Raw genomic sequence first — 12,762 nt, forward strand, 5'->3', positions numbered from 1 at the left:
TATTGTAGATATTATTTAATAACTTGATTTATTCTTTCCGTTTATTTATTTATTTATAAGTAAAATGCTATGAATATTCTATAATATATTTCAAGCTATTTCATAAGCAAAGTTCAAAACTTTGAATTAAACTTTCTATTTCTGTTAAAGATTACTTCTTCTAGCATGCTATGATTAGCAATAATCGTTCTGAGAAATGCATATGCAAGTTCTTCTGCTATACTGCTTTTCTTATAAGAAAGAAAGTAAGCATATTTGCTTAGTTTGCAAACTACTACTAGAATGCTATTATATTGCATCTTAGTTAAGAATTCTTGTAAGAGAAGTAGCTTAATAATAAAGTTTAGACTGATGAATTGCTAAACAGTTATAAGTACTAATAAGGGATGTAGTAGTTCATAAAGCTTATATCTTTCTGCTTTATTCTTTTTGCAGCTATTGCATTATTATAGAATGCTTTCAATCCTTTTCCTAAAATCTAGTAAGCTCTAGTATCTTTTGATGCATTTATAGATTGTTCTAATTCTCTAATGTTTATATGCTAGTACATTATATACATTTCTGATATAGTTGTTTTGTTTGTTCGGAGTTATTAATTCTGAATTCCTTTCTAAGAGTTCGATTCTGAGAGCAGCATTCAGTTCTCTATATGCATTAATGAGATTTCCTGATTCATCTTAAGCAAAGATGTTCTATATATTCGAAGAGTTTGCATCTTAATAGTTTAATCTTTTGCTAAGAGCATCTGCTTATTCATTTTCCAAGCTTTTGCAGTATACAATCTTAAAGTTAAATTGTAAGAAGAATTCTGCTTATCTAATTTATTGCTTATTCAAAATCTTGATTATTATGAATGTAGTTAGATTCTTATGATTCGAATAAACTATAATTGAGTATTATATGCTAATGAAGTAGTATTGCTATTTTTCAAAAGCTTTTATTATTGCTATAAGTTTCTGATTAAGGATTCTGTAATTAATTTCTGAGCTATTCAACTTCTTTAAAAAGTTGCTTATAATTCTTAGATATTCTTGATTGTTTTGCTAGCTAAGTTATTTTCCGAGTGCATATTCCAATATATTAGTTTCAACTTCAAAGGGTTTGTAAGGATTTGCTTTATATAGAACTAGCTCTGAAGTAATATGCTTAATGATCTTATCAAAAGCTTCTTGTGCTTTAAAGGTTTATTCGAAGGATTGCTCCTTTTTAATAAGATTTGTAAGAAAATGTGCGATTCAGCTGTAGTTCTTAATAAACTGCTTGTAGAAGTTGATATATTCGAGGAAAGACTTAATATCTCTAATGTTTCTGAGAACTAGCTAATTTCTAACAGCTTTTATCTTGTTTTTCTATAGCTTAATGCATTCTAGCTTGATTGTGAATCCGAGGTAGTTGATCTTTTGTATATGAAAGTAATTCTTTGTAAGTTTCATAAGGAGTTTTGCATCTTGAAGCGTTTGCAATACTGTTTTCATATATTTCTTGTATTCTTTCAATATTCGAGAGTAAATAAGAATGTTGTTAAGATAAGCAATGATGAACTGATTCAGATGCTTATATAGAATATGATTGATTATTTTCTGAAATAAAGCTGAAGCATTTGTTAGATTAAAAAGCATAATCAAATATTCGTAATATTTATAGCATATTCTGAAAGCAGTTTTTCATTCTTTTTCTTTCTTTATTTTGATCAGATTGTAAGCTTCTTTTAAGTCTAGAGCTATAAACTATTATGCTTCTTGTAATCTATTTTGTAATTCTTTGATAAATAGTAGCAAGTATTGGTTTTTAATTATAATATTGTTGAGTTGTTTATAATCAATATATAGCTTAAGCTTGCTATTTTTCTTAGATATAAATAGAATAGGATATTCTGCTGATAATTGCAATGATTATATATATTTCTTTTTAAGATTCTTATTGAAATATTTCTTAAGTGCTTCTAGTTATACTTTATCTAATCCATAAATGAGAAAGAATTTGAGCTGTTTTCCTTCTTGTAGCAGAATCTCGTGATTGTATGAGCTGTATTCTGGCAATCCTGTATTCAATTCTTTCTGGAATAGTTTCTTGAATTTGTAATATTCTCATAGTATATTCGCGAGTATTGGTTCTAATTTCTATACTGTTTCTGCTATCTGGAGGAATAGTAAGTACTGTTAAGCATGCTTCTTTTCTGATAGCGTTTTCGAGGGCTTTGAGCGTTCGCTTCGAGCTGGATCGAGTGCTTGAGAGTTTGGTTTCGAGGTTTTTCTCGTATAAATTTACAATTCACTTTCTGAAGCTTTTCCTTATTGCTCCGAAGCGGATTAACTTGCTGAGGATCTCGATTCTATTGTTTTACTAACTTATTAGCGCTTTAGCATTATTTGGATTCGCTTGTTACTAGATTCTTCTTCTTGAACTGCTAGCTTTGCTAACTTGAAAATATGTATGAAGTTATATAAAGCTTCTTTTTCTGAGTATTCTTCAACTACTAGCTTCGATTCTATACTATTGATTGTGATTATTTCTCTAGATATAGCTTGTTCTTATAAGATCTAGCTAGTAGTTTAATTAATTCGAGGATTGTGCTTTTTAAGCTATGAAAGCTTCATAATCAGCTTATGCTATACTGTATTTGTAATATTAAAGAAAGCTCTGATTATATATTCTTGGATTAAGATAAGTAGATAATTAGTTTTCTTATTGATTATTTCTTGATTGTATGCAATAGATTGTTTTTTTATAGTGCTGAGAATATATAAGCATCTTTTTCATCTTCATTGTAATTATGCTTAATTGATGATGTATAAGAATATGAAGTTTCTCTGAGCGCTATTATTTAATAGTGTACTGCACTTGTATTCTTGAATATATATATTGAACTTAATATGAGTATAATCTGTTTTGAAAGCTCTATATAGGAACTATTTCAGTCTGATTATCTGCAGTTCCTTTACAAGCAATTCTGTTCTTTTGAGTTTGTTGAGAGCTGCTTGTTCTTCTAAGCCTGCTTTGCTGCTTCTTAAGCAAGCTTCTTAGCTTGTTTTTGCTTATATTATTATTATTCCTGATCTTTCTTCTGTTGATGCTAGTTGCGAACTTTGTTATTAATATGAATTATACAAAGTATTATCTTATACTGCTATCATTTTATCTTCTTGTTTATATATTGCATGGAATAGTTGTTTAGTAGCTTGATGTATATATTGTAGTGCTGTTTATTGAGAACTTCTCTGAAGCAGAGTTTCTTTTTCTTAATAGCTTGAAGGATTTGTTCTGATTCTCTGATAAGAAACTATTTATATTATATCTTGTTCGAAAAATGCGTTTTGCAGCTATGATAGGTGCAGGAGATTCATGCTAGTTCGTGGTATAGATTGTGAAGTAAGCTGATCTGAGGATTCTTATCTTCTTATGCTTTAATGTTCTGCAAGGGAATGCAGATAAAGAGTTCTTCCAGCTTTATTTCGTAAACGAGATATTCAACTCATATTGTTTCCTTATTCTATTCAATGCTGAAGGGAAATCTTCTTGTAAGCTTCTTAAGTTTGTTGTTCACGAAAGATTCTAGTGAATCGTTAAGCTGTTTATTATAGCTTGATTCTTTCATTGCTTGAGAAGCATTTTCAGTATTATTTATGTATTCATATCAGTAATCAAGAGGGTATTATTCCTTATTCATATTTCTAATTATAGTGATTAGTGTAGATAATGAGGAATAATAAAGAATATTGTTGCTAAGCTTTTCTTTCAATGCTTGAATGCTCTGTTTCACAATATCAGAGCAGTTTAAGTTGCTACTTATAAGAATGCTAAACATGCACTCTCATTCTGCTATTGCTATTTGTCTGCAGCGCCTAGATTTCTGAGAGAACTATTCTAAATCTTTCTTACTCAAAAGATATATTAAGCAGTTATTATTATAACAGAATATTCAGCTAAGACTTCTGTAATTAATAGAGTTTAATACTTGCTTCAAGGGAATGTTTTTGCTTAGTTAATTGAGTTTCTGTTGTTAAGCAATATTCATTTAGCATTCTTTCTGAATTGATTGCTATTTATTCTTTCGGAATTAATAGCAGTTGCATGCAATATATTCTTATTTGTTGTAATTGTAGCAAATAATGCTATTTCTTTTGTTATACTGCTTATTAGCTGTATTGAGTTCTATAAGATTGGTATGCATAGTGCTGCTCTAAGCTATACTGCTATATTAATTGCTATTCTTGTTTTGAAGTTTCTTGCTTGTATTAGCTAAAAATCTTCAAATCTAGCTTCCTTTCTTCTTGAACTTCTCTATCTATTGTTTATATAAACAATTATTAATGCGAATAGCTTGATTGAAGAATGTTATAAAGTTCTCTAGCTAATTCTGCTTGGAGATTTTATTTTTAATATTATTCTTAAGTTCCTTGTAATAATACTTTATAAGATTCTTATCTTTCTATGAAAGTTGTACTAAGAGTTATTTAAATCTAATTGTATAAGCAGAAGCTGATTTGATCTGCTTGAGATTTATAAGCTGCTAAGCTATAGTATGTTCTTTATTAGAGTTATTAAAGATCTCTTTGAGAGCTTTCTTAAAGCTTTTAAAGAAATCAAATATATTCTTAGTATTCTGAGTATGTATGCTAAGGCTATTCTGATGCTTCAAGTAGTTGCATAGAGAAAGCTTGTATCAGATAAGAGTATTCTTTTCGAAATGAGTTTCTGCAAGAATAATCTTCTCAGATTTCTTGGTGAACTGAGTTTCGTAATACAGGAAATATGCTCTGCAGTAAATGAGGAATCTATACAGCATTTTTTGATTGCTATTATATATAGCGAGCTTATTTATCTTGTATGCTTTTCCAGCGCTACTGGTAATTGTAGAGATAAACTGCGCTTGCTAAGCTTATTAAGCTAGCTGAGCCTGTTAGTTAGCGATAGTAGCGCTCTAAGCCTGCTGTTGTTTGCGCAGATTCTGAATACGCTAAATAAGCTGATATATCTAGTTAACCAGTTCTTTCTGAATAAGAGCGCATAAGAACGAAAGGATTTCTAAAGGAGCTATTGTATTCCGTATTGCTCAAGGGAATAATATTGAACTGTTCTTGAACAAGAGTTGTCAAAATGTAATAAGCATTATAGCAATCCGAAGATTTCTAAGTATACAAAGAGGTTTATGCTAATAAGAGCAGTATCAAAGTATTAAGTTCTTGAATACAGAACTGTATAAGTTCTAATAAGCGATGCAAGTGTTTACTGCTTTTGGAGCTACTTAGTATATAAAACTGAATATTTAGATTAATAACTGAAGAACTACTTAAAGGAAATCTATCTAATAGCAGGAAATGTAAATCTTCATATATTCAGTTCTTCAGTTCGGATAGATAGGATTGATATCGATTCTATTGATTCTCTTATCGATGGGATAGATGTTAACTGTATCTATCCGCTAATAACTCTAACTCTGAGTTATGTAATCGATGCTTTGTTAGGACGTTGAACCCTTAGCATCTGGTCCCTGTTACTCGTGACCTGTTCTGTGACCTGCATGTTGAATGAGTTATAACACAATAGTAAAAGCTTTTGAAAAGTAGCAATACTATCTTATTAGCATATAATATCTAATCATAGTTTACTCGGATTATAAGAATCTAACTACATTTATAATAACTAAGATTTTGAATAAGCAATAAGTTAGATGAACAGAATTTCTCTTACAGTTCAATTTCAAGATTGTATACTGCAAAAGCTCGGAAAACGAACAAGCAGATGCTCTCAGCAGAAGATCAGACTATTGAGATACAGATTCCTTGAATATATAGAATATCTTTGCTCAAGATAAGTTGGAAAACCTTGTTAATGTATATAGAGAACTGAATGCTGCTTTTAGGATTGAATCTTCGGAAAAAGATTCAGAATTAATGATTTCAGACGAACAAGATAATTATATTAAGAATATATACAGTGCACTAGCATATAAGCATCAGAGAGTTAAAGCAATTTATAAATGCATTAAAAGATATTGAAACTTATTAGATCTTAAGAAAAGAATTGAAAGCATTTTATAATAATGCAACAGCTGCAAGAAGAATAAAGCAGAAAGATACAAGCTTTATAAACTATTGCATTTCTTACTAATACTTATAACTATTTAGTAATTTATTAATCTAGATTTTATTATTAAGCTATTTCTCTTATAAGAACTCTTAATTAAGATGCAATATGATAGCATTTTAGTAGTAGTTTGCAAACTAAGCAAGTATGCTTATTTTCTCTCTTATAAGAAAAGCAATACAGCAGAAGAACTCGCATATGCATTCCTCAGAACAATTATTGCTAACTACAGCACATCAGAAGAAGTAATCTCCAATAGAGATAGAAAGTTCAACTCGAAATTTTGAACTTTACTTATAAAACAGCTCGGAATATATTACAGAATATTCACAGCATTTTACTCACAAATAAATAAACAAACAGAAAAAATGAATCAGATTATCGAATAATATCTTCAATACTATATTAATCAGAAATAAAATAACTGAATTAATCTATTGCTTCTTATACAGTTTGCTTATAATAGCACAGATATAAGTATAATAAAGAAATCACTATTTTTTATATTCTATAAATACAATCTAACAGCTTATTACAAAGTATTATTAGAAGCAGATGCAGAAGCTGCAGATAAAAAAGTTAAGAAGATCAAGAAAGTTCAGAAAGAACTCCAATTAGAATTACAATTCATTCAAGAACGAATGATACAATATGCAAACTCCAAAAGGATTGAAAGATCAATTCTACAGAAGAAAGATAAGGTTTATTTATTTCGAAAAAATATCAAAATAATTAGATTTAGCAATAAGCTCAATTATAAGAAATTAGAACTATTCAAAATCTTGTAATAGATTTCTCTAATTAATTACAAGTTAGCATTATTTTATAAGATAAGAATATATCCAGTTTTTTATATCTTACTGCTAGAACTAGCAGCATAGAAAATACTAATAAATAATATAGCAGAAGTGGAAAATAATGAATCAGAGTATAAAGTAGAGAAGATTCTTAAGTATAGAAGTATGAATAATACAAGAGAATATCTCATTAAATGAAAGGATTATCTAGCAAGCAAAAATTCTTGAAAACTGCAGAAAAACATTAAAAATGCTTAGGAAAGAATAGCTGAATATTAGAAAAGGAAAACTACTACTTAAGACCTCTCTGCCCCGGAACGAGAATCAGGCGCTACAGTTTCACTCTTCAGAAAGAAAGGCCAACCAGACATGCTAGGATCAAAAGCTAAGGAACTCCAGTCGATAATCTCAAGATATCTCTGAGATATCAAGCGAGTCTCCTCTTTACAAAAACTACAATCCTTCTCATCAGCAAACCCCTCCAAGGAATTGAAACTATAATGAATTATTTCTGCAGCACACTTCTCTAACAATCTTCGCTGTTTTCGTATACAATCAAGACAAGCTTGCAATGCTAGCAAAGCTTATAGAGCAGCAGCGTTTGCTAACTCTGCTTCAGCTTTCTCGCTCAAAATCTTGCACTTTTTACAAATCAAACATCCTGCTGAAGAAGAAAATCAGTAATCATAGAAAATATTAAGAAATAAAGAAACTAACTAGCAGAGGCTGAGAAACAACTAGTATTATAGCTCTAACTCAGAGAAACATACTTCTTACAATAAGAAGAGTTTTCAGCAAAACAACAGAAAGCCTCTGTCTCTCAATAATAAGCATAAGCAAGCATTTCGATATCAAAAGCAGAAATAAGCTTAGCAAGATAATAATGCTCTTAAGTTTTTATCGAATAACTAGAATACGATTTATTAATTCTATTCAATATCTCGATTAGAAAAGTATAATTATATATACAAATAACTTGCTAGAATACTTACAGAAAATCATTAAGAATAATAATCAATAGGAGAGAGATAATATTATAATTCATTCAATATGCAGATTATCTGCTAAAATACTCAGAATAACTGTTCGGAAAAACAAAGAAGGATTCAACATCTTAAGAATTAAGGCTTATATAAGCAAGAATTAGAATTATAGAATCAGAATAAATCAGTAGCTGATTCATAGTAATCCGGATCAATTGGATTACTCAGATAATCCAAGAGATCCAACAACTAACAATATCAACAGAACTGAAGAAGCTGGATATATAAGAATACGTTCATTCCCATTAGATAGATCTTATATATAGCTCTTCAATTATCAATCTAAGTATTCAGTTTCATATACTGAATAGCTTCAAAAGCAGTGAATACTTGCATCGCTTATTAGAACTTGTACAGTTCCGTATTCAAGAACTTGATACTTTAATACTGCTCTTGTTAGCATAAACCTCTTCGTATACTTAGGAATCTTCGGATTGCTGCAGTGCTCATTACATCTATATTCAAGGATTTGATACTTTAATATTACTCTTATTAGCATAAACCTCTTTGTATACTTAGGAATCTTCGGATTGCTGCAGTGCTTATTACATTTTGATAATTCTTATTCAAGAATAGTTCAGTATTACTCTCTTAAGCAATATGGAATACGATAGCTTCTTCAGGAACCCTTTTGTTCTTGCATGCCCCTACTCAGGAAGAACTGATTAATCAGATATATTAGCTTATTTAGCATATTCAGAATCTGTGCGAATAACAGCAGGCTTAGAGCGCTATCATTGCTAATTAACAAGCTTAGCTAGCTTAGCAAGCTTAATAAGCATAGTTTACTTTTATAGCTACTAATAGTGCTGGAAAGATGTATAAGATGAATAAGCTTGCTATATATAATAGCAATCAGAAAACGCTGTATGAATTCCTTATCTACTGTAGAGTATATTTTTTGTACTATACAATTCAGTTCACTTGTAATGAGCACTGCAGCAATCCGAAGATTCCTAAGTATACGAAGGGGTTTATGCTAACGAGAGCAGTACCAAGTACAGGCCTTGAGTACGGAAACACAACTGGGGTAATCGTGCAAGTGTTTACTGCCTTTGGAGCTATCAGAGTAGAAGAGTAATCTGATACTTAGATTGATAACTGAAGAGCTATATACGAGATCTATCTAATGGGAATGAATGTGTTCTTATATATTCAGCTTTTTATTGTAGCTTATTTAGCTTATTGTAATCCATGATCTGCATTGTGATAATCCGTAATCTGTATTGTAGTGATTCAGTAAGCAGCTTACTTATGTTATTATAATCCAATTCTAACTCTTGCTTATGTAATTCCTGGTGGTTGTCCGATATTGGATTATGATATCTGGTTCCTTGTTAGCGGAGCTTGTTTCGTGATCTGTATATTGAATGGGTTATAACATCATCTCCCTTCTATCGATTATTATCTCTAATAATCTTCTGTAAGTATTCTAGCAAATTATTCGCATATATGATTATGCTTTCCTAATCGAGATGTTGAATAGAATCGAAAAGTCTCTTTCTTGAAAATCCAAACAACGCTTTCAGCTTTCTCTAACTATCAATCTTTAAGATTTTGAAATTATACTTTATTCTTTCTATATCTCGAAGGAATTGGAGTATAAGATGATAGAAGATATCAAAAGATATTCCTGTTATATTCGCTGGAATTGTTTCTGCAATGGTTCCGGTATTTCAGTAAATGCTTGTAGATTTGCTCTTTTCTGAGTTATTTCTTATTTGCTTTCTAATCCCTCTAATAGTATCTCGTATTATTACCAAGCTTAATTGTTTAGATCGGAAGAAGTTGGATGCAGAGGAAGTTCTTCTCAAGCTTCAGTCTAAATTAAGCAAAGCAACAGCTTGTTTGGTGCATTTGCGAAAACAGAAACGTTTCCTGCATAATTGTAGCGCGAAGATGGTTAGTCAGGATCTACATTCTCTGAATGAGCTGGAGGAGAAGAAGCGTTGGGAGGAGGATGCTTGGCATGCTGCTAAATCTGAAGCTGTAATTGAAGCTTAGTCTTAGGGTATTCTTAATGTAGTGGATTGGAATAACGTTTTAGGTAGGATTGCAGCATCTGATTTCTGTTCTGAAGCTTCTAGATCTCGGTTCGGGGCGGAGCGATCGTCTTAGATGCTAGCTTTCCTTTTCCAATATTCTGCTACCTTTTCCTGAGCATTTTTAATGTTTTTCTGCAGTTCTCAAGAATTTTTGCTTGCTGAGTAATCCTTCTATTTAATAAGATATTCTCTCATATTATCTATGCTTCTGTACTTGAAGATCTTCTCCATTTTGTATTCTAGTTTATTGTTTTCTACTTTCGCTGTTTTATTCATTAGTATTTCCTATATTGCTAATTCCAGCAGTGAAATATAAAAAACTGGATATATTCTTATTCTATAAGATAATGCTAATTTGTAATTAACTAAGAAAATCTATTGCAAGATTTTGAATAGTTCTAACTTCTTGTAATCAAGTTTGTTGCTAGGTTTAGTTATTTTGATATTTTTTTGAAATAGGTAAATCTTATCTTTCTTCTATAGGATTAGTTCCTTAATTCTCTTGGAGTTTGCATATTGCATTATTCATTCTTAGATGAATTGTAATTCTGATTAGAGTTCCTTCTGAACTTTCTTGATCTTCTTAACTCTTTTATCTATAGCTTCTGTATTTGCTTCTTGCAATGCCTTGTAATAAGCTGTTGAGTTGTATTTGTAAAATATAAAGAATAATAATTTCTTTATTATACTTATATCTATATTATTATAAGCGAATTATGCAAGAAGCAATAGATCAATTTAATTATTCTATTCCTAGTTGATATAATGTTAAAAATACTGTTTAATAATCTAATTCATTCTTTTTATCTATTCATCTGTTTGCAGATGGAATGCTGTAAACATTCTGTAGTATATTTCGAGCTGTTTTATAAGTAAAGTTTAAAACTTTGAATTGAACTTTCTATTTCTATTGGAGATTACTTCTTCTGATGTATTATAATTAGCAATAATCATTCTGAGGAATGTATATGCAAGTTCTTCTGCTATACTGCTTTCCTTATAGAAGAGAAAGTAAGCATACTTGCTCAGTTTGCAAACTATTATCAGAATGCTATTATACTGCATTTTGATTAAGAATTCTCATAAGAGAAATAGCTTGATAATAAAATCTAAGCTAATGGATTGCTAAATAGCCATAAGTACTAATAAGAATTGTAGCAATTTATAAAACTTATATCTTTCTGCTTTATTCTTCTTGCAGCTATTGCATTATTATAAAATGCTTTCAATTCTTTTCCTAAAATCTAATAAATTCCAGTATCTTTTAATATATTCATAAATTGCTCTAACTTCCTAATATCTATATACTGATACACTATATATATTCTTAATATAATTATCTTATTTATCTGAAATCATTGATTCTAAATCTTTTTCTGAAAATTCAATTCTGAAAGCAGCATTTAGTTTTCTATACATATTAACAAGATTTCCCAACTCATCTTGAGCAAAGATGTTCTATATATTTGAGAAATCTATATCTCGATAGTCTAATCTTCTGCTAAAAGCATCTGCTTATTCATTCTCTAAGCTTTTGCAGTGCACAATTTTGAAGTTGAACTGTAAGAGAAATTCTGCTTATCTAACTTATTGCTTATTCAAAATCTTAATTATTATGAATATAATCAGATTCTTATAATCTGAGTAAACTATAATTGAGTATTATATATTAATGAAATAGTATTGCTATTTCTTAAAAGCTTTCATTATTGCTATAAGTTTCTAATTAGGAATTCTATAGTTGATTTCTAAGCTATTCAACTTCTTTAAGAAGTTGCTTACAATTCTTAAACATTCTTAGTTATCTTACTGATTAAGTTATTCTCTGAGTATATATTCTGATATATCAGTCTCAACTTCAAAAGGTTTATAGAGATCTGCTTTATACAGAATTAGCTCTAAGATAATATGCTTGATAATCTTATTAAAAGCTTCTTATACTTTGAAGATTCATTCGAAAAGCTGCTTCTTTTTGATAAGATTTATAAGAGAATATGCAATTTAGCTGTAGTTCTTAATGAACTGCTTATAAAAGTTGATATATTTGAGAAAAAACTTAATATCTCTAATATTCCTAGAAACTAGCTAATTCCTAACAGCTTCTATCTTATCTTTCTGTAGCTTAATGCATTCTAGCTTGATTATAAATCCAAGATAGTTAATCTTTTGTATATAAAAGTAACTCTTTGCGGATTTTACAAGGAGTTTTGCATCTTGAAGCATTTGCAATACTGTTTCCATATATTCCTTATATTCTTTAAATATTCGAGAGTAAATAAGAATATTATTAAGATAAGCAATGATAAACTAATTCAGATGCTTATATAGAATATAATTAATCATTTCCTGAAATAAAGCTAAAGCATTCGTTAAACTAAAGAGTATAACTAAATATTCGTAGTATCTATAATATATTCTGAAAGCAGTTTTTTATTCTTCTTCTTTCTTTATTCTAATCAGATTATAAGCTTCTTTCAGATCTAGAACTATAAATCACTGTATTTCTTGCAATCTATCTTGTAATTCCTTAATAAATAGCAATGAATATCAGTTTTTAATTATAATATCATTGAATTGCTTATAATTAATGCATAGTCTAAGCTTGCTATTCTTTTTGAATACAAATAGAATGAGATATTCTGCTAGTAATTGCAATGATTATATATATTCTTTCTTAAGATTCTTATCGAGATACTCTCTAAGTATTTCTAGCTATATCTTATCTAGTTTGTAAATAGAGAAGAATTTGAGCTGTTTCCCTTTTTATAGCAGAATCTTGTAATTGTATAA

The 12,762-nt window shown here is 29.5% G+C and overlaps 2 protein-coding genes across 2 annotated transcripts; one reads left to right on the plus strand and one right to left on the minus strand.

Moving 5' to 3' along the window:
• Nucleotides 1-4,510: 4,510 nt before the first annotated feature.
• On the minus strand, nt 4,511-4,663 carry M406DRAFT_244960 (uncharacterized protein; the record flags this gene model as incomplete). The annotated part of the gene is made up of 1 exon (XM_040916292.1): nt 4,511-4,663. A coding segment is annotated over one exon (153 nt), but the record flags the coding sequence as incomplete, so codon positions are not given.
• Nucleotides 4,664-9,483: 4,820 nt separating this feature from the next.
• Nucleotides 9,484-9,931, plus strand: M406DRAFT_248583 (uncharacterized protein; the record flags this gene model as incomplete). The annotated part of the gene is made up of 2 exons (XM_040916544.1): nt 9,484-9,616; nt 9,672-9,931. Coding segments are annotated over 2 exons (393 nt in total), but the record flags the coding sequence as incomplete, so codon positions are not given.
• Nucleotides 9,932-12,762: the final 2,831 nt, after the last annotated feature.

The sequence above is a fragment of the Cryphonectria parasitica genome (assembly GCF_011745365.1).
Source record: "Cryphonectria parasitica EP155 unplaced genomic scaffold M406scaffold_1, whole genome shotgun sequence".
In the NCBI taxonomy this organism is placed as follows: domain Eukaryota; kingdom Fungi; phylum Ascomycota; class Sordariomycetes; order Diaporthales; family Cryphonectriaceae; genus Cryphonectria; species Cryphonectria parasitica.